General features: G+C 54.6%; 1 protein-coding gene across 5 annotated transcripts in view; it reads right to left on the reverse strand.

Moving 5' to 3' along the window:
* Slc39a11 (solute carrier family 39 member 11) overlaps positions 1-21,231 on the reverse strand; it is a 389,080-nt gene that overhangs the window by 46,473 nt on the left and 321,376 nt on the right. For all 5 annotated transcript variants that reach the window (XM_027946206.2, XM_071603731.1, XM_027946205.2 and 2 more), the window contains one exon: positions 11,763-11,832. In XM_027946206.2, coding sequence (XP_027802007.2) covers positions 11,763-11,832 — 70 coding nt within the window. The remainder of the gene's footprint in view (positions 1-11,762; positions 11,833-21,231) is intronic.

Consider the following 21,231-nt stretch of genomic DNA (forward strand, 5'->3'; position numbering starts at 1 on the left):
TAGACGGTCCCACCACCTCCCTGCGTTGCCTGGAGGACTGTCAGTGGACTGACTAGTATGGAGAGGAAATGACACACCAGGTGTCACTGCATTTGAATGGGGGTCAGTCAAGGTTAGTCCTAGCCTGTAGAGGAAAAAGGACTTGGAATTATCCTGCGCTCATCAACTGATCATCGGTGCTGAATGTACTACGAGAGCAATACCTCAGGGAAGAATGGACTCCTCCTGAGTCTCCAATGACATCTTTCGTCCAATGCCTAAACCTTGCAGGATACATAAGGTGGCACGTCACTCTTTACATACTTGGGGGAGACACTTTTTATTTTTCCACAAAGCCTGAGAGGCTTAGAACTACAGATATACTCCACCCGCCTCCTGGTTTTCATGGAAACTGAGGCATGGGTAGGAAGAGGCATTATCAGGTACTAAGCAGAGTCCTACTGACTTCATCAGGTGCTAGGCAGAGTCCTCACTACTTAACCCATAGTACTGGGGGGGGCGGGCAGAGTACTGAAGCAAACACCACTCTTAACACACTGTCTGCAGGCTTGATGCTTTCTCCATCCTTCAAAGGAAAACCACCCTGTTTAGAGTAAGACACACCCCCTCGTCCTTATTGCAGGAATGAAGGACAGTCAGTGGACTCTCCAGCAAGGCCATACCCAAACACAGCAGACGGCCACCCTCGACTTGGATTTTCTGAGCTACAGGAGAAAACAGTGTGGGGAGTCCTAACTCCACAACCTCCAAACATCCATTTGATTTTTTCTTTCTGCCATTTGGGGGAGGGAGGTGACACATTTACTTTGCCAATGACCCTTTGTTAAAAACAATGTCACTTATCATGTCATTTTATCAGTCCTGGGAAGGAGGCAGGCCAGAAGACTCTGCTGAACACAGAGATGGTGTCAGGCGGGGAAGGAACAGTGTCTTTTTTTTGTGGGGGGGGGGATTGAACTCAGGGGCCCTTGACCACTGAGCCACATCCCCAGCCATAGTTTGCACTTTATTTAGAGGCAGGGTCTCACTGAGCTACTTAGTTCCTTGCTTTTGCTGAGGCTTCCTTTGAACTCGTGATCCTCCTGCCTCGGCCTCCTGAGCCGCTGGGATTTCAGGTGTGTGCCACCACGCCTGGCCTGAATCACAGGTAATAGGAAACCAGGTCTCTCACCCATGTGTCCATCTTTCCTCCCATTCCATGCGGAGGCCTATGGGCATAAAGGGCATAGCTTTCAGGCAAAAGGCCATTAAGTTCCGGATTCTCCTCCGCCCGGGCTACAGAGTCAGCAGGTTTCTGGACAATAATGCAATTGCATTCATCTGCAGAGACCTGGGGGTGTGGAGGATAAAGTCCCTGGGGGGTGGCTCTTGTCCCCATGAGGACAGCCCAGTCAAAGAAAAACCATGGAATTGTACCTAATGCTGACAAGGTATTGGACACATACAACTGGACACTGTTGCACTTTTTTGTCTGTAAAATGTTGCTCTTGCTGGGAGCTCAAAAAAGCATCATCATAAAAAGCCACGGAAAGAGGCTGGGGAAGGAGAGTGGCAGAGGGGGTAGGAAATGCATGGGCTTGGGCTTGGGCATGGGCTCTGGAGATGGCCCCAACACGTGTGCTGGTCGCTGTTCACCCTCCAGCCTCACCTCGCCCCTTTTACTCAAGACAGTGTTGCAAACTTCTATATGCACAGAGTGGTCAGTTTCCCAGCTTGCTCAAAGACTTCAGGATTCACCCCCAAAGGTGGGAGAGGACCCTCCTCAGGTTCAAGAGGGGTGAGGGAAGACAGGGCAGAAAGCAGCAGCTGGGAGCCATCCTTGGAGGGGAGGCTGGGGAGGAGGCCTCCTGCAGGTCCCCTCCAGCCTCTGAAATGTTAGCATGGCCACCTAGAGTCAGAGCAGCCCCAGGGCAGAGGAGAGCCCCAGAACTCAGGAAGCAGCTGTGGGACTCCCCTCATCCTGGCCTCTGAGTTCCCAGCTCTGGGGGCTTGGGTCTCTTCACCTGGGCTAGAGCAGGGGCTTCCTGCCCGGTGCACAGGTGGACATGCTGGGCATATCGGTTCTGCCAGAATCTTGTTTAATGAGCTTCAACTGCTTTGAAAAAAAGCATGGAGAGCAAGTCCGTCTTTGAAGACCATGTCCAGCCCATCAACCTAAAGCTTTCCAGTGGATTTCACAGTTGCAACGGCTAAAAGAGTGGCCTAAGTTGTCTTTCTTCACAAAGATAAATCCCATGCTTAGTAGAACTCAGGACTGGATAGGTGGACAGATGGCCAGAGGGATGAGTGACCTGAGACTGTCCATGGGAAACCGTGGAGTCCTGGCTGGCTCTGCCCACGTGTCCTGCAGGCTTTTCTAGAACACTTTCTTCACTCCCAAGACCGATGTAATAAATAACATTATTTTAACAACAACAAAAAATGCTAGAAAAGTTAAATATGTTAAACACCACACACACACCCCCCACCCCCCGCCGCAAGTGACAAACAGAAAGACCTCTGTGTACAAGCCGAACACTCACTCCCAGCCACGCACTCAAGCGCCTTCTCTTGTTCCTATGGCTCCTCTCCAGCGAGCCCTGAGGTGGGACTGCCACATGGTGGTGCTGTCTGCCAGCCGCTGTCAAATTCCACCAGAGGACTGGAAAGGAAAGCGTGGGGACAGGGCTGCCAGGAGGTCCTCTAGAACCCCAGGGAGGCGGCGTGACAGGCTCAAGAGCAGGGCTGGTCCACAGGGAGCAGGACTGACAGCCGGTGTGCAGTTGCAGGCTAGGAGCTGGGACAGGTGAGTGGAGGGCGGGCGGGCGCTGCTCTGCAGGACAGGCTGGGGCAGCCGCAGGAAGGCATTTCCCACCCAGCGCCTCCTGCTGGGTGCCCACTGCTCAGGTGAGACCCATTCAAAGGGCAGGAGGAGGGTGAGGGCAGCAACCTGGAAGGGAGGGAGGGTCTCCCTGGGAGGCTGGGTCCTGCGGCGTCTCAAGCCCTCCTGGGTGCCAGGTGGGAGGCAGCTATGCAGCTTGTTGCGAAGCTACTTCAGAAAATGATAATCTGAAAGATGCATTTGAGCTGAGACTTCTCCTCCCCACAGCAAAGTGGCCTCATAACTTTTCTGATGCTTTGTTTGTTTGGATACTGGTACTTTTACCACTGAGCCACACCCCCAGCCCTTTTTCGTTTTCCTTCTGAGGCAGGATCTCACTAGATTGCTGAGGCTGGTCTCAAACTTGTGATCCTCCTGCCTCAGCCTCCTGAGCAGCTGGGATTCCAGGCATGAACCACTGCACCTGGCCTTTTTAACCTCTTCACATAGAACTGGCCGTCATGTCTTCAAGAGTCTACTGGAAAGAAAGCAGGGGGCTACCTGGAGAGACAGTCACACACCTATGATTTATCTACTCATTTTAGATTCATCGGCTGGCTAATGTTGATTAATGGCCAGGGAAATATGTCTCTTGCCATTTTTGTATCTAAATAAATGGTGGCCTAGTTAACTAATGGCTGCTATCTTAAGTGACTGGTAATATACCAACATAGGTACTCTGCTAGCCAGGGAAAACAATTAATCTGATTTATGATCTTTACTCTTTGATCTGGGAAGGAGACCTACACTTTAAAATTGGTTTCGATGTCTCCATGCGTAATTTAATGAGAGCTATTAACTCTGACTGCAGGCCGATCGGCCAGGCATCCTTTCCTGAGCGTGTGGGCGTGGGGAAGCCTTGGCCTGCTGCGACGCCTGGCAGGACGCGTCCGGGCCACGGGCCACATCTTGGGGATGTGCTTCGTGAGTCTTCCACGACCACCACAAAGGCTGCAGCCTGCCACCTCTGCCGAGTACCTGCCAGTCAAGGTGTGCTCAGGACACAACTCCTGAGTCAAAGCTTCAAACAGGGAGCGTGTGTGAAGCAGGAAGTTCAGACATAAATCACCCTGCTGCATTGAACTGCACCCACCGTTAAGGGAGAGCTGAGGAGGACACACCGGAGGGGGTCCCCACTGCTCAGGCCAGAGAACACGTTCTTTGGAGACGACGATGATTGAGAAAGTAAAACCTGGCTAAGCGCCAAGAACGCAGGGTCTGAAGAATTTGTGGTTGGAACCCAAAGAAATTGCTTTGGGACCAGATCAGAAAGAAAGAAAAAAAAACTCCTTCCCCTGGGCTACAGGCTGCCCCGGGTGGGCTGAGTGTCTTTAGGGGACACCTCCACACAGGCGGACCTAGCAAGGACAGAGGAGGGCAGAGTGGAAGGGCGAGGGCAGGGCCCTGAGGCTCCGTGAAGGGGAGGAAGCTGGCTTTGGACAGCAGGTGGCAGCAGCCACACGCTGCCGGGCCTCGGGAGCCTCCAGTCTCCAGGAACAGAGAAAAGCTCCTCAGGAGGAAAGTAAGAGTGGCTTTGTGGAAGGTCACTCTCGGCTGTGCTCTCCTCCCACAATGGCCATGATGTCACGGGTGAGCAACGAGGAGAACTTCTGTACTTCAAGATGCACCACTGACAGGGCCTGGGCAGGAGGCCCCGGGAAGGAGTTGGCCTCTGAGCCTTGGCTGCGAGTCTGGCCTAAGACCCTGGACAGTGTCCACTGAATTCAGAGTGTATGAATGTTCTATAAAGGGTCAGACAGCAAGTACAGCCAGCCTTGGGGCCTTCAGATTCCTGTGGCAATTAGTTAGCTCAGTGGCTGGAAAACACAAGGCGTGAGCAAACCGAGGTGCCCGTGTTTCAGTAAAACTCTATTTACAGAGAAAAAGAGCAGGACAAACTTGGCCCATGGACTGCAGTTCGCTGAGCCTGCACTAAATGAGCAGACCCCTCCTGTGTGGCTCAGAGGGCTGCGTTCTCAGGTACAGGTGCTCCCCGACTTACAGTTTGTCTGTGTAAGTCAAAAGCACCCTAAGTCAGAGGGGACGTTCTATGCCTGAGCCACGTCCTCCTAGCTGTCACCACCATGCACCATAGGCACCGGCGGTTTCCCCTTGTGACTGGCTGGAGCTGTGGCTGCTGTCACTGCCTGGCATCCTGAGAGAGAGCTGGGCCACATCCGCTCAGGAAAAGGTCCAAACTCAAGGTGCAGTTTCTCCGAATGCTTCTGTGCCATTGCAAAGTCCCAAAGTCGTAAGCGGAGCCATCTGTCCTAAGTTGGGGGCCATCCCTCTACTCCAGGTATGTGTGGGGAAACTCTCCCCTCCCAGCCCTTCCCATAAGGGACCCAGCACTGACCTACGTCTCTTTGTCACTCAAACTTGATCCTCCCTCCCCCACACAACAGAATCGGTGGACCCTGCTGTCTGTGGGGTCCGCACTTAAAAGCTCCTCCTCTGGCCGGCCCCCCGCCACCCGCGATGCCCTTTTCTTCTTTGCAGCTGCTGAATCTCAGCTGGGGGAGTCAGTGAACCTATGGTTCCTGGGCTGAATCCGTCACCCTGGTCCCCCCGCCCCATCATTCCATGTCAGCTCCCCGGGGTTGTCCTTGCCTGCATCAGAGTGGCCAGTCGTCAGCCTCTTGCTGAGCGCCATGCTTCTGCTTCAGTGTGAACGGGACTCGTGCCTTCCCTCCCACAGAGCCCCAGGGAACTCTCTCTCAGCCACATCCATCCCCAGCCTTGAGGGTGCCTTGGGGCCCGCCTCAGCGCTTGCTCCCAGTGTCACCTGCCCTTATCAGCTCCACTGTCCCAGCCCAGCCCGCACGCTCGGAGGGAGCACACACCACGTTCTGCAGAGCGCCCCTGGGAAGTGCCGCTGCTCCCCCTTTCCTACCGGTGCCCTGGGTGGTCTGGTCTGCTTCACTCCTCTGGGGTTTTAACTGCCCGCCCCCCCCCCCAGCAAGTTCTTCTGGCCACGTTTTGTGTTACTGGTCTACAGTTATGTCACACTGAGGTCAGATGTGGTCAATGTGGTCTGGATGATATTGATCTGGGGTAGGATCCTTCCTCTGTGGATCGGCACCGTAAGTTCTGGGAAATACGCAGCAGGTGTGCGTCAGCAGAATGTGTTTCCTACCTCCTGGGTTGGGGTTCACAGAGCGGGTCACATCCACTGGGTACATCTTACTCACTTTTCTGTGTGTTACCTACAGGTATCAGAGAGTGGCCTCGTGCTTCCTCCTGCAGTTTGGACCCTTTCCCTCTGGACAGCTTCCCTTCTCGTCGAGTACCGGCCTTCACCCCTCTGTGGCTGCCTGCCCTATGGCCACCCTGTCTGTACTAACACGTAGCATCTGCCCTCTTTTTTGATGGCTTTATTTTCAAGCTTCCCGTGTCACGTTTCAGTGGAATACAATAACTGAAATTTAAAAACCCAAACCCATGTCTTTTGAAAGATGAGTCCAAGCATCTGATGACTGAGTTACTCTACTTTGTTTTTGTGTTTCTCTTCCATTCATTCATTCTTCCTTTCTCTCTCCATGCTATCCCTCCCCCTTTCTTATTAGTATATTTATAAACAGCTTTTCCCTTTCCTCCTGACGTATCTTCTACATAGATCCTGTGGAAAAGGTTTGAGTGAGTAGTCAACTTGAATGCCTGCATTTGCTCTCAGTGACAGACTCAACACGGCCTAGACGAGGGGCAGGTGACGGACAGCAGAGGTCCTCTGCCTCTTTCTGGGAATACACTTGTACTGGGGACACCTGAGTCTACTTTGGCATTTCCCTGACGGTGTTACATGGTTGTGACCGAGGTCACCTGGCTCCCAAGTCATCTGGGACCACAAGAGAAAGCCGGCGATCTTCTGTCCCAGAACGGCAGTCACTTTCCTGTGGCACTCTGGAGACAGCAGTCCCTGGTCTCTTGCTAGAGCCAAGTCTGGGGTCTACTGATTATTTCTCTGCAGGGCATCCATCTCCCTCTGCAGTTTCTCCTGGTTGGTGGTGCTCCAAAGGTGAGCACATCTATACGACGGTTTGACAGTGTTCAGGGTGTGCCATTTCAGTGTTTTTCCATTTCTGAAAAGTTTTCATCCTTTTTGCTATTACTGCTGCATTTCTTGATTTCTCCTCTGGTGATTCCTACTAGAAAAGATGAAATTTTTCATTCCATGTCTTTTAATTTATCATAGTTCCATCTCTCTGCTTCTTTATGCCACATGCTGAGTGATTTCCTCAGATTCAATCATCCACTTCATTAAATCTACCTTCAGTTGCATCTCATCAGTTAACTATTCTACTAAGTTTTCATTTTAATGTCTATTTTTCATTTTAAACTGTTCTATTTGGATTGTCTTTTAAATCTGTTTGTTCTCTTGGAAAGCTATCCTATTTTATTGTAATAATTTCCATCCCTTATTAAATATTAAAAAGCCTTCTCATTTTTGTAGCTTTATAGAGTTGTTTTTTTTTTTAAATAAATCTTTGCTTTAGATTGGTTTTAGTTATGTAGAAAAGCTCAAAGTTAATATAAACTGTTTCTATACATCCTGGGCCTAGTTCCCTTTTTAAAAAAGAAATATTTTATTGGTGGTTCCCCATTGTTAACCTCTTACATACAGTGATGTGTTTATTCCAATCGAGAAACTTATACGGGTACATTACTATACTCCACAGTGAATTCAGATTTCACCAGTTTTCCCCTAACATCCTTTTCTGTCCCCGGATCCCATCTAGGACAGCCCCTTGCATTTAGTTTCCTAAGCCTCCTCTGCACTGTCAGTTTCTCAGACTCTTCCGAGTTTTGAGGCGGCGGGTCAGGTATTATTGTCCCTCCTCTTGGGTTTGTCTGATGTTTTTCTCATATAGTTTGATTATATATTCGGTTTTCTGGATGCGATCTTTCCTCAGTGGTAATCTGTTGCCTATGTGATTTGTCCCTGTTTCATCTTTATTTTCGTGTGACCTTATCTTTACTTGGGAATTGCTCTCTTTACCCCCAGGTGTCTGGTGAGCTTGTATAGCAGGAGGGTCCCTTGGAAGAGGTTTTAGGTTTGTTCTTACAAAACCCTGAAGATGGTTTAATTCTCCTAGACCCAGTTTTTATGTTGAATCCTGTGTTTGTGTTTTCTGGGACATGATCAGGTATATACATTTGGACCCAATAACCCTGTCTGATGCAGTCACGGGTCTGGGTAGCTTGCAGATGATCTACTGTATCTGGTACCCTGTCTCTCCATCCAAGATCCTGGAGAGAGCCGAGTTCTATGGGCAAGTTCCTGGCCAGGGGGTGCAGCTCTGTTGGCAGACAGTGCCTGCGAGCCATGGTCTTTGTGCCAGGGTGCTTCCGTGCCCTGACCTCCACGGGCAAGGCTCGCCTCCATCCACCCAGACCCATGGGGAGCACTCTGCCTTCGGTTCCTCCCTTTATGGCCGGCAGGTGGCATTTCTTTCTCCTTCTTGGTCCTGGGTATGTACAAGCCAGGTTTGCTCCTCGGTTTACTTGTAAAGGGACATCAATGTCAGTTGAATTCACCATGTTACTAGAAGGACTAGGGACAAATTTTAAGCTTCTTAGAAGAGCTATGGCCTCCAAATCACGTTTTCTGTAGTGACTGAGCACAACGTCGGGCACGCGGCAGCACTCACTCAACAGTAAATGAAGGAATGAATGAGCGGGGACCAAGAGGCCAAGCACCTGCAGCCTTAGGGAGCCCTCAACAAAGCCCTGACTGGGTCCAGGAGACTGGGAGCAGACAGCGAGCGGGGGTAGCGTCCCCCTACCAGTGCCCTAAGTCCTGGCGGCCCTGCCTCGTGCTGCCTGCTCCCCCTGTCGATCATGACTCCTTGCTGGCTCCCCTAATGGAGCTGTCCATGACTTTGATCACCTGACAGTGTGACTACCTTCCCCAACTCCAGGAGGAGCCAACTGAGAACCTGGGAGGGCCTTGAAACCACTCACGCAGCCAAAGGTGCACGGTGGAGCTGCAGATGGTGTTCTAGGGCAAGACGCTGCCTCCACGTGGGGACACTACTGGAGCCCCCCTCAGCTCTGCAGGGCCTGCCTCTCCAGACCCTTCCTCATGGGGACACCACTGGGGCCCCCCTCAGCTCTGCAGGGCCTGCCTCTCCAGACCCTTCCTCATGGGGACACCACTGGGGCCCCCCTCAGCTCTGCAGGGCCTGCCTCTCCAGACCCTTCCTCATGGGGACACCACTGGGGCCCCCCTCAGCTCTGCAGGGCCTGCCTCTCCAGACCCTTCCTCATGGGGACACCACTGGGGCCCCCCTCAGCTCTGCAGGGCCTGCCTCTCCAGACCCTTCCTCATGGGGACACCACTGGGGCCCCCCTCAGCTCTGCAGGGCCTGCCTCTCCAGACCCTTCCTCATGGGGACACCACTGGGGCCCCCCTCAGCTCTGCAGGGCCTGCCTCTCCAGACCCTTCCTCATGGGGACACCACTGGGGCCCCCCTCAGCTCTGCAGGGACTGCCTCTCCAGACCCTTCCTCATGGGGACACCACTGCAGCTCCCCTCAGCTCTGCAGGGCCTGCCTCTCTGGACCCCACACACGGACCCTGTGGGAAAATGGGGAGCCGCGTCGCTCAGGCTCTCAGTAGGAACAGGCAGAGCATGGGCCCCACCACCTGCTGGGCTGGGCACCCCGGGGCTATGGGACAGCAGGGCCTCCATCCAGCCCACAATTCTTCCCGGGCCTCTCCTCTCGGCTGCCCAAGCAGGAAGTTCTTGCTAGCCGCTGCCCTCCGTCCCTCACCTCCCACGAAGCCAGTGTTAGCATGAGCTGAAGGCCAACAGGAGTGCTAACGAGGCTTGCCTGGGGACTGCCCTGCCTCTGTCACCCACGAGTAAGGTCACGGGCATTCAGAAGGGAAGGAGCTGAGTCCACACTACAGGTGGGGTCCTCAGTGGGGGGTGGCTGAAGAGCAGGGTCTGCGAGGGAGAGGGCTCTTCCCCTTCCCTGTCTGCAGCCTTCACTGCAGGGAACCCCTCCCCACTCTGGAGGGTACAGTGACAGCATTGGCAGAATGGCACCAGCAGGTCTGTCCCCCGGGCTGACATGCGGGTGGATGGGGGCTTCTTGGGCCTGATGCTCCTGAGCAGAGGGTCTTTGTGGCTGGAAACGTCCAGGCCTGCTGCCCCAGCCCCAGCCCAGGTGGAGGACCTGCTGGGGCTTATGTAACTCCGAGAGTGTGTCTGGGGGAAGGGAGGAAGTGGGACGGAAGTGTTTTCGCTCCAGTTCCTTCAGAAATAGTCATAAAGATTAGCAGAAAGTGCAGGTGACAGACAGAGGGATATTGGAGTTGACGTCGAGATGTCATGGGGGACATGGTGCCACAGAAAGAGCCCGGCCTGTGAGTGCAATGCCCGAGGCACGGCTGTCACTTGCGGGCACAGGCCTTGTGTGGCGTGTGCCATTTCCTGTGCTCCGGGAGGACCTGGCCTTTGAGAGCTTATAAGATCAGCCCCTGGGGGCTCCTCACCCGCTGCCCGCTGCCTGACTCCGAAACTTGTCTGGGTCTAATGAAGTCAAGATCAAAAAGGCTGTGCCACGGGCCAAGCGCCCAGCGCCCCCTCCCGAGCCCCGAGCTCGCAGAGCAGTCCGCGGGTGCTCTGAGTCATAATCAGCCTTGTTTTCGGTGACATTTCTAACGTTCTAAAGGCCCTTCCTTCCCCACCTACCACCTCATTTGATTTGGATAATCGGCATCACTTTCAGGATGAAGCAGATCAGGAGTGAGGAGCGGTCGCCCCAGGGAGGAGGGAGTTGAGACCAGGCCCCCCTGGACCAGGGACACGGAGCCATTCCTTGGGGTGGGGGCACAATGTTGGGGGCTGTGCCAGTCTGAAGGCGTGGACGGAGCCTCTGAGGTGAATGATGTTTCTAAGCGACGGTCAGTTCCCAGGTCTGTAGAACGTGCATGTGCACCTGAAGTTCACCTGTCACTGTGCCCAGAGGTCTTCACCCGACCAACCCCAATCATTGTCCCCACTCATCGTTACTGTCTCTTCGTGCCCTGAGGGCCACGGAACCTGCAGCTCCTTGGTGGAGCTCCCCTGCCTGGCGTCTGAGGGACCCCCGTGGTCCCACGGTCGTGACCTCGTGAAGTCCCTGCTTAATTCAGGGGCCGGGGAGGAGGAGAAGCGGTTACAGGGCTGGTGGCCGTCTATGGAGGTGGGAAAACAAGATGTCGAGGTGACAAGAGCTTTGGCTTGGTCAGCGGGGTGCCTGGTGGTGACAGGGAACCCTGGAGGGGGAGGTGCCACCCAGCAGCAGGCGGAGACGGTCAACCAGCCCTGGAAATGCTGGGGAGGGAGCAGACCCACAGGAGTAAGGAGAGGAGTCTCCGCGGGAGGTGGACGTGGGTGTCACCCACAAACAAACAGAAAACAAGGCCCGGGAATGCGAAGGCCGTCCAGGGAGCGCAGGAAACCAAGAGGAAGGAGGCTCCAGAGACAAATCCTGGGGTCCCCGGCATGTGAGAGGGGTCATAGGGTGAGACACACCGGTGCACCTTCCTGAGGCAGGTCTAAGGGGCCCAGGGGAGCTCAGTGAGGAGGGAGGAAGGGAGGGTTCAGGAAATGGGGCCATTGTGACCCTCGACCGCTGTCCCTGCCACCCCGGGTCTCTGCACATGCAACATGCCTACAGAACAGCCTGCGGCCAGAACCACTTTCTATCTGCAAAATGCTCACCCACTAGAGAGCCAGTGGCACAGACCTGCTTCTCTGAGGACCTCTGACAGGTGTGACCTCGGCCAGCCTGTCTCAGCCCCACGTGCTGGGGGGGCATCTCCATTGCGGCCAGGCAGCTCACCTGGGTGATACGCACCTCGGCCGCACCTCATGTGCAGGACCTGCCCTGGGCTTCTGGTGCTGACTTACCTGGCGCTCTCAAAGGTGGCAGATGCCGTCTTTTCTACAGCCCCAAATCCAACTCCAACAGCAAGGCCCTCTGAAAGGAACACACAAAAGAAAACACGGCAGGTTAAGAATGATTTTCTGATCAGCAATGTCACCATCACCACTGCTGGGTCAGACTGGGGCCTAAACCAGGGTCTCACCAACAGTGTGGGGTGGAGGTTGGGGCAAACCTGGCCTGGTTTTGCATGGCCTGCAAACTAAAGATGATTTAACATTTTTAAATTGTTTTAAAAAAATCAAATAATATTTCACGACATGTGATAATTCCATGCCATTATGATTTTAGTATCTACAAATTAAGTTTTAAGGCCACACAGCCGGGCTCATTAGTTGATGAATTATTAACTTCAGAATTCATACTACTAAGCAGAGCTGAGTAGCTGCGACACAGACCGAATGTCCTGAAAAACCTAAACAGTTTACGATCTGTCCCTTCAACAGTGTGTGATGACAACCTGAACATGTGGGGCTTTTGCTTATGAGCTCATGTGACAAAAAGCCTAAGAGTCTCATGAGAGCCCAAGGACATCATTGGAGACAAATTAGATCCTCATAGTCGCAAAATGACTGCGCCCCTCCAGGCACTTCACCTAAATCCCAGGCAGGAAGAAAGTTAAAAAGGCATAAGATTTTCTTTATTGAGCTTTTGTCTCCTGACTGGGGAAGGGAAGCCTTTTCTGGCAGACCTCCACTTGAACCTCCTGGGCCAGAACAGAGGCACGTGCCACTGTGAATGAGACTGGCCCCAGGCCCAGAACACTAAGCCTCCATGACAGGTTCATGTGGGTCCTGATCTCTCGCTCGGGTTGGGACCACCCTTCCTCTCTGTGCGCCACCAGAATGAACGGGGGCCTCGTCAGGAGGAGGGGGAGGGTGGCAGAAACACCGTCACCAGAATGTGCTTTGGGATGGCTGTCCTTCAAAGAGCATCCGGGCTCTTGAAGGCACCACCTCGGGCGGGGACAGCTGGGGTCGACTCCAGGCCGCGTGGCTCTCGTCCAGCCTGAAGCCGGAAGGCGGAGGAGGCGGTTCTCGAGCCGTGTCCAGTGGGGCTCATGGACTGACGGAGCTCGCCCACCCTGCCTCTGGCCCGTGGAGGGACCTGGGGTGGAGAAGGGCCCCAGCCCAGCTGGGACCCTGGGAGGTGCAGCCCGAGGCACCCACTCTGACATCCCTGGGGCAGTGCACGGCTGCCCTCCACCCACCAGGGCCTGCCAGGTCCAGGCCAAGGGCTTTTCTTAAGGGCCAGAGGGGAACTTTTTTTTTCTCCTTCTTTTGGTCCTGGAGATTGAGCCCAGGGGTCTTAACCCCAAGCCACACCCCCAGCCCTATTTATTTGGAGACCGGGCCTGGCTAAGCTGCTGAGGCTGGCTTTGAACTTGCGATCCTCCTGCCTCAGCCTCCTGAGCCACTGGGACTACAGGTGTGTGGCACCACTGTACCCAGAAGAGGGGACTTTCTGCTGAGGGAGGGAGGAGGGCAAAGCCTCCCCAGTGAGAGGGGCTTTGGGAGATTCAGTGTCCCTCTGACTTGTTTCTGTCCTTGTGTCCTCTTCAGCTGGAGTGGCCTAGGACACCTGGAGGCACAGGGGACAGGAAGGCTGCTTCCGATGTCCCAGGTTAAGAAGAGAAAGCCCCTGGGGCCCAGACTGGGGCCAAAGGCCCTGCGAAGGTGGGAAGGGCTCCTCTCGGCCTCGTTTTGACCTTTGCGCCCCATCTCCCCCGGGCCTTATGGGGTGAACAAAGGCTGCCTGGCAGCTGGTTGAGAGTCTGGAACTCACTCCCCACCCAGTGGCTTCCCAGGTTTCTTACAACCGCCCACCCTGGGACGCAGAGTTCTAGGACCGTAGAAGTGGTGGGCACCCCTGGGACCGGCTGGTGTGACATTCACAGTCACATGATGGGTAGGGGCGTCTTTCTGAAGCCACAAGGCATCGGGGTTCCTGGACCCATCTCAGCATAAGTGGAGCACGTGACAGCACCCCAGAGAAGGCCCGACACTCCCTCAGCCACCCCCGAGGCAGGAGGAAGCCAGCCAGGTCAACATCGCCAGAGCGACAGGCTCGTCCAAGCTGAGGGTTTAAATCAAATTTCAGTTTATCTTCAAGGGACCTGATGTCAACCCGTAATCACATCTGCCACCTGCTGAGCCCCCATTTGCCAACATTTTCCTCTAGGGTGACGCTGGGTTCCAATCAGGTCTTGTTTTGAGATCACAGACTGTCGAGGGTTCTTGCCCTTGGGAATGCGGGGTGGGGTGGGGCTTGGTGGCCTTTTGGGGGCCAGGCACCAGGTGGCACGCCTTACACATGAACTGCAGGCAGGAACTGTCACCTCCTGGCTCTGGAGCCGAGAGAAAGGTACTGGGGAGCTGGCCCAGGAGCCAGGAGGGTTCTGATTCTGGGGTCCCATCTCTTCCAGAAATTCTCAGAATGGACACTACATAGAAGCCACAACCCGAGTGAGGTTTGATACACTTCAGTACTTCAAGATCTGCCCCATGTTGGTGAAGCTGAATTTCAGGACAGGCTGGGGCGGCTGTCTGAGGACTCGGCCGACTTCCCACTGATAGGGAACAGAAAGACACGAGTGGTGGGAACATGAGATTAAGGGAACGATTCCATAACCTGGGCCCACAAGCTTTCTTTTTATAAAAAAACCAACATACCTGCCGCCCTGCCTGGCTTATGTGAACAGGATACGTTACGCTCCTCAGCAAACTACCTGATCTCTGCAAGAGAAATGCAGCTCAGAACACCACTGATGCCCTGAAGCAGGGTGGAGGGGAATCCCTGTGACTTTACGCAGACCACACAGATCCCAGAACTAGGGAAATAAGGACAATTCCCCCTAAAACAAAAAATCTGTATGGACAGGTTCCCATTAGAACCAGTCAGCATGGGCCAAAGGGACCGAGAGCTCTCATGCGCAGTGGGGACTTGAAAGTCTGAGGTCATTCTGCTGTCAGTCAAAAGTCAAGGTGGGCCTGGGCAGGACCCTCTTTCCCTTTTCCTACCATTCAGTAAACTCATGCCTGCTACTCTGAGCGGCGCGTCTGAGATCTTTCTGGCATGATCACAGGAACCTGGGGGAGAAAGGACAGCTGGAGCCCTGACACACCACCAGGGGGCAGGAGGCAGCCCGCTGGGTGCAGAGATGGCCACGCCCGCGGTCAGCAGGACGCAGAGTTAGAGGAGCCTAGGCTTGGGCCTCCTGACCTGCCTCCTCCGTTCAAGGGGCCCACTGTTTACAAACCTGCTGCTCTCTGCCTTGTTCTGCACCAACATGGCCAATGCCACCCACTCCCCAGGTAACAGAGGGTCTCTAGGTTGAAGATCTTCCCCAGGGAAGGTGTCAAAAGCCAGGGAGGGACTCAGGGCATTTCCTGACACCAAATGGACACACGAATGCTCCCAACAGCTCCAGAGAGGGTCTGCTCAAAGTGACACAGCTGAGGAGGGACGCAGCCAGACCTGTCCCCATTCTGTTCCCCTCCCCCAGAGGTCCTTTGGATGCTCAGCAGAGATACAGAACACATCGACCCTCTGGCTGCACTGTAACCTGCGCCAGGCCAACAGCAGGGGACGGGCCACACATCCACATTCTGTGATAGTGTGCACAGGGGCGCCTCCTCCTGCCTGTCCTCCGCTGGCCCAGGGAAGGGAGCCTCCACCTGCTGCCTCTAAAGCCCAGGCTGACCTGGGAGGCGGCCACCCCAGGCTCCCCCTGAATGGAGCCAGGGCAGGAGGAGGAAGAGGTAAAGGGGGAAGAGGACACACGGGTCACTGAGCCCGGAGCTGGGAGTGGTACCTGGGAGCCAAACGAATGAGGAGCTGAGACAAATCACGCACACGGGGTGGACATAAATTGTAGGCTGGAGGTGGACGCTGAAGAGCAACAGATGGGCAAGGAACCCGCTGGGTGGAGGGCGGCAGAGACTCCCCCAGGTGTTCCACCCAGAGTGCAAATGAGGAAGGTAATTAAGCCGAGAAGCCTCTGTGACTGGGACGTGGTTAGCAAGCTGATGCCCCTCCTCACAGCCACTGCCATTAGCTCTGGCACGGAGAGGGGTGGCACCTGGATTGGCAGGTCCTTGTTGGCAGCAGGAGGGCGTCTCCAGGACCTACTGCCGGTGAGCACGGACGCAGCCCGGCCAGCCCTCTCGTGGCCCTGAAGGGGGACACGCCTGCCTCCCGCCGCTGCACACCCAGCACCTCCAGCTCTCTAGCACCTCCATTATGGCAAAGAATGATGTCGAGACAGACCCAGGCTCAGATCCTGGTACCCAGGACGACGCTGCTGCGCTTCCAGGGTGTCTGTGCTGAGTGAGAGGTGCCGGCCATGCCCAGGGCAGAGTTTTTCCCTGCTGGCATTCTGTTGTGGGGGACGATCCTGGGTGTTGAAGGATGCCGGGCAGCATCCCTGCATTAACTCACTAGACGCCAGTAGTACCCTCTGCTCCATTTGTGACAAATATGTCTCCAGAAACTGCCCACTGTCCTCTGGGGGTGGGGAGGGGAGACCCACAATCACTAGGACTCGGAGCCACTAGTTAGGAACAGGGTTGGTCTTCCACCCACAACAGTTGTTCTCTTTTCCACAAATTTAAGCGACTCTAGAAGATTCTCAGTTTAAGTAGGTGGTAGGAAAATACAGGTTTGCAAACAAGCATTTTCTCCTTCAATGGAGGGCTAACAAGCTCTTTGGTTAAAGACAAGGGGAGGAGCTTGCAGGTCTTTCTTGCCAGTCTCCGAAACACCAAAATCCGTGCCATCTGGGCTTGGATGGATGTCTTAGTTCCTTTGGGCTGCTATAACAAAACATCACAACTGGGTAGCTTAGGACAGAAATGTGTTTCTCACAGTCCTAGAGTTTGGGAAGCGCAAGATAGAGATGGTGTCCTGGTTATAGAAGGTGCCTCCTTGCTGGGTCCCCACGTGGTAGGGATGGGGAGGGGGCCTCTCTGCAGCCTCTGATCTCATCCACAGATGCTCCATTCTCACCCCTAACCACCTCCCCACCGCCTCCTGACACCATCTCATTGGGGGTGAAGACCTCAGCATATGACCCCCTTTTGGGACACAAACATGCAGAGCACGGCACCTGGTGATCATGGGTGTTGATAATGGGGACAGGAGGGAAGGCTGTGCAGGACAGTTGGAGGAGCACAGCCATCTGGTTCAGCTGTGCCCACTGCTGGGGTGGACCAGCTCCCCCACAGCTGCACGCGACAGCCTTCTCTCCAGCCTGGCGATGCTCCTGGGAAGGGGCCCAGCGTGAGTGGGGCTTTAAAACAGAACACACCTGTCCCGGGTGGTCAGACCAGGGCTGAAGTCGTGGGCTGCCATCTCCCTTGATCTGGGCTCTAAAAGGCCTCACTGCAGCTCACCAATGCACTCCCCTCGGGTGGCTTTCCCATCGGGGACTCCTGCTAGACTCGCGGCAGATTAAAAGCTGAGGGTCTCCCTCGTGTGCTGCTGTGAGGTCACGGTCCTCTGTCCTATGCCCGCACCAGTGTTGGCATACATGTTCACGGATACCCCTAAATCCTGTTTTGTGCTGTTCATGCACCAGCTGGACCTCTGGTTGAAGACCTCATGATGTCAGTTCTGGAACTCGTGGCCAACAGCAGCCTAGGAAATGTCAACAGAAAAGCCACACAGGAAACAAGGGGCGGTGCCGACTTTTCCTGCTTGATTTAAAAATATGAAGACAGCAGGGAAGATCCCGCAGAGGCTTAATACATGCCCAATGCAGCTGACCACCACCCACCACCAGACCCCAGGGGTGAGACACGACGTGAACTGGAGGGGCTCAGTCACTGCCATCTCCACTGGGGACAGAGTAAGAGACAATGATTGAATTTGCAGCCAGAGGGTTGTAGGCCAAGGAAAGGGAATTATCCTGAGGGAGGATGGCTTTGAAACACCTGATTAATCACTGAAGGAAGGACAAGCGCATCCTTCCCCGTGTAGGGAAGGGTCTCGGGGGAGGTGGGCTACTCTGCCTGGGGAGGACAGTGACAGGAAGAGAAGGGTGGAGGGGGTGGCCTCACAAGGTCCCTACAGCCAGATGATGCTTCGGCACTAAACACGGGCTCAGTGCTAGGAGTGAGTCCCGACAAAGCCTCGTTAGAAGACAGAAAAAGAACCAGGCTGGGCATCCGTTGCAGGAGGGGGATCACAGGGGCCTGGGGACGGGAGTGTCCATCCCCAGCAGCATCAGGAGCTCCTCACAGGGCGGGGGTCTTGCCTTTGACTGCTCCTCTGTTCCTGCCTGCCTGGGAACTGGCACGAGGCTTGGGGTGGGGCGTGGGAAGGATGCTGGTAAGAGGGCAGGGTCGCCTGGTACCACGGTAGGGGCCTCCTGGCTCCTGTGAGTTTATTGGGAGGACCCACAGGCCTGGCTGAGGCTCATCACGGTGCGGCCAGCTGAGCCTGCTGCAGAGCCTGTCTGCCTAGCGATGAGCCGATAACCCTCCCGGCCAGTCTCTGGCCCCAGATGTCTAAGCAGGAAGCGAACCAGGAAGGACAGGACTCTGATCAGATTACACGTTTATTAACCAGAATGTTGGTAGAACCAGCTGTGGAGCCTGGGGAAGGCTGGACAAAGGGCAGATATGATGCTCCAAGGGCTAATTTTCTTGATTCCGTTTCCTACTGTGCATAACTAGCCCTGCTATTCCTGCTGGACAAAGGTAAGTGTTGGGAGAGACGAAGAGTTGATTTCCAGAAAAGCTGAATTTAACTCAGATTCTTATCCATAAAGTTACTTTTTTTTTTTTTTTTTTTTTTGGTACCAGGGATTGAACTCAGGTACTTAACCACTGAGCCACATCCCCAGCCCTTTTTGTTTTTTGAGACAGGGTCTTACTAAGTTGCTGAGGCTGGCTTTGAACCCATGATCCTCCTACCTCAGCCTCCCGGGCTGCTGGGATTACAGGTGTGCTCCACCACGCCTGGCATGAAGTCACACCTTAAAGTTGATTAAGAGATGCCGCTAGCTGGAGGTACTCTAACACGAACCTCCCTATAATTAAAACGACCACTTCCCCATTACTATTTGCAAGTATGTCTTTCCAGCACATTCTACTGTCTCATGGTGGGCCCCACTTACACTGTGATGGACCCTGAAAGTGTCACCCTCCTCTTCCTGCTGCTGCTGCCTACTAGGACTGAGTCCAGCTCCAGTAGAACACGGGGAAGGAGGTGTCTCATGTGTATGGAGGAGAAGAGAGACAGCCACATCTTAAAACACGGAGGGAGTCCATGACACACCCACGTAAGGGAGTCAGTCCCAAATTGCTCTTGTTGGTAGGAACCAGACACACATGGGACCAGATCCCTGTGTTCCCACGAGCACAAGGGCGAGAATCCCTCTGCTCCACCACCCAGCCCTGCCCATGCCAGACTCTCACCTTTGCCCAAGGCCCTTCAAGGTCTAGTGCCCACACCCGGGCCTGCCCTGGATCTCTGGGACTAAGGCTGCTGGCCCGGGTGTGGGCAGGCAGGGCACCATGATTCGGCTCCCCGAGCCTCTGTCTGCCCCGTGGAGCCCAGGGCCCTCCTTAGTGGTAGGGTCTAGGGACTGATCGGGAGCCAGGAGCAGGTTGAGTGAGTTCTGACTGGGGAACTGCAGGGGAGGAACCAGGGTGGAAGTCTCCGAAAACTCACGATCCCCTCTGTCCTGCCAGCAGGGGTTATGGTGAAATCCGTGTGCTGAGCGTCCTACCCAGGATGCGCTCCCAGGAACTCTCAGTGGTGGCTTTCAACCAACCATGCCACAAAGGCTCCTGAATCAGAGCCACACCCATCACGGGGCCACCAAGTTTCTCTCCTCCCTTCCAAAGGCCATGGCCCTGGGGAGCCAAGGGCTGCTGGGGTCTGTGGGCAGCGCTGTGTTCTGGGGAACCTGGTAAGTTAGCAACAACGCGCTTTGGGGGTTACCGAGCGCTGGCAGCCTGACCCACTCTGCAGATGCAAGGAGGGAATAGTGAGGTCAGAATGGATTGCTGCTCCCAGACAAGCATGCCCCATGGTAAGTGGGTCTCAGGCAGCCCCGGTAGGTGGGCTCTCTGGTCTCTCTGAGGAGCTGGGGCTGCAGATGGAGGTTTTGCTAAGCACTATGCCCAGCCCAGTCGATGGGGAAGTTATCCCAGTCCCCCCCCCCCCGCGCCTGCACATCAAGGGCAGGAAGTCCCCGGCACGCGGACCCAGACTCTGGGAGCCCAGCTTCTTCTCTGGGGCATGGAAAGGAAGCCTAGGGAGCTCTTCTCCAAGGGAGGGCTGGGGGTGCCTGGGCCACCACAAGCCAGGGAGCAGATGAGTCTGCCCTCCCTGGGGGCCAAGAGCCACTTATGGAAACATCCTGCCCAGAGGCTCCTACAGCCCTAGGGACGGGGATGGGGACAGTGGCTGATCCTCTCTTCCTCCCCTGATTTCAGGTGCTGCAGGCTGGGTCCCCGGCTGGGCAGGCAGCCTTGCCAGGTGACTTGGTCGCACGTGCAGGTGTGCACGGCGGTGGCCCTGGCCTCCCCTTACCCCGTGTCTGTAATTCTCTTGGTCGTGAGCACCTAAAGAAAATGGGAAGAAAGGATTTTTTTCTTAACCTCTTTAGAGGACTGTGAATCAGATTAGACGCTGGCAGTTCTTTCAGAGTGATGAATAACCCAGGGTGCAGGTTCATTTATCACTCTGTGTATTTGACTCCCACCAAAGCAGACCTGATGAATACCAGTATACGTTGTTAAAACAACATTTTTTTTTTATATGATTGAACCAGGGCATTATACATACAAGGCAAGCACTCTGCCACTGGGCTACACCCCACACCCTGTCGCCCTTTAAAAATTTTACATAGAGACAGAGCCTCACTAAGTTGTCCAGGCTGGTCTCCACTTGCGATCCTCCTGCTTTCGCCCCCCATCCCTGGTGTGCACCATCACGCCCGGCTAATGAGCATAGCAACATGCTGTTTTTTAATTCATTAGTATTCAGAGGGTGTTGATGACACTACTCTCTCCTCTCTAGGGCTTTAATCTGTTAAGTCCTTCTAAACACTGAGCGATACAGTCCACCTTCTTCCTACCCCTGCTTTTTCCCCTCCTGTCACTCATCAAGTTACAGCACTGGATACTGTTCTGTGGAAACACTTCATCTCTGCTTTATCCAGACCAACTCAAGAAGAAATTCCAAATTAGACGTGAATTTATAACCTAGGGTGATAACCTATTCTTGTTTACGTAGCCAGTTTGTAGATGAAGAAAAACAAAGACAGCCCGAGACTCTTCCCCCAGTCCCCAGGATCAAGGCTCGGGGATTCTTTCTCGACACCTTTGGCACTCTCCACATCCTGGGTCCTAATCCTCCCTCCCTTCCTTCCTTCCTTCTTATTACTTTTAAACACCACAGAAGACTGACCCTGTGACCCCT

Source organism: Marmota flaviventris, chromosome 17, assembly GCF_047511675.1.
Source record: "Marmota flaviventris isolate mMarFla1 chromosome 17, mMarFla1.hap1, whole genome shotgun sequence".
Lineage (NCBI taxonomy): Eukaryota > Metazoa > Chordata > Mammalia > Rodentia > Sciuridae > Marmota > Marmota flaviventris.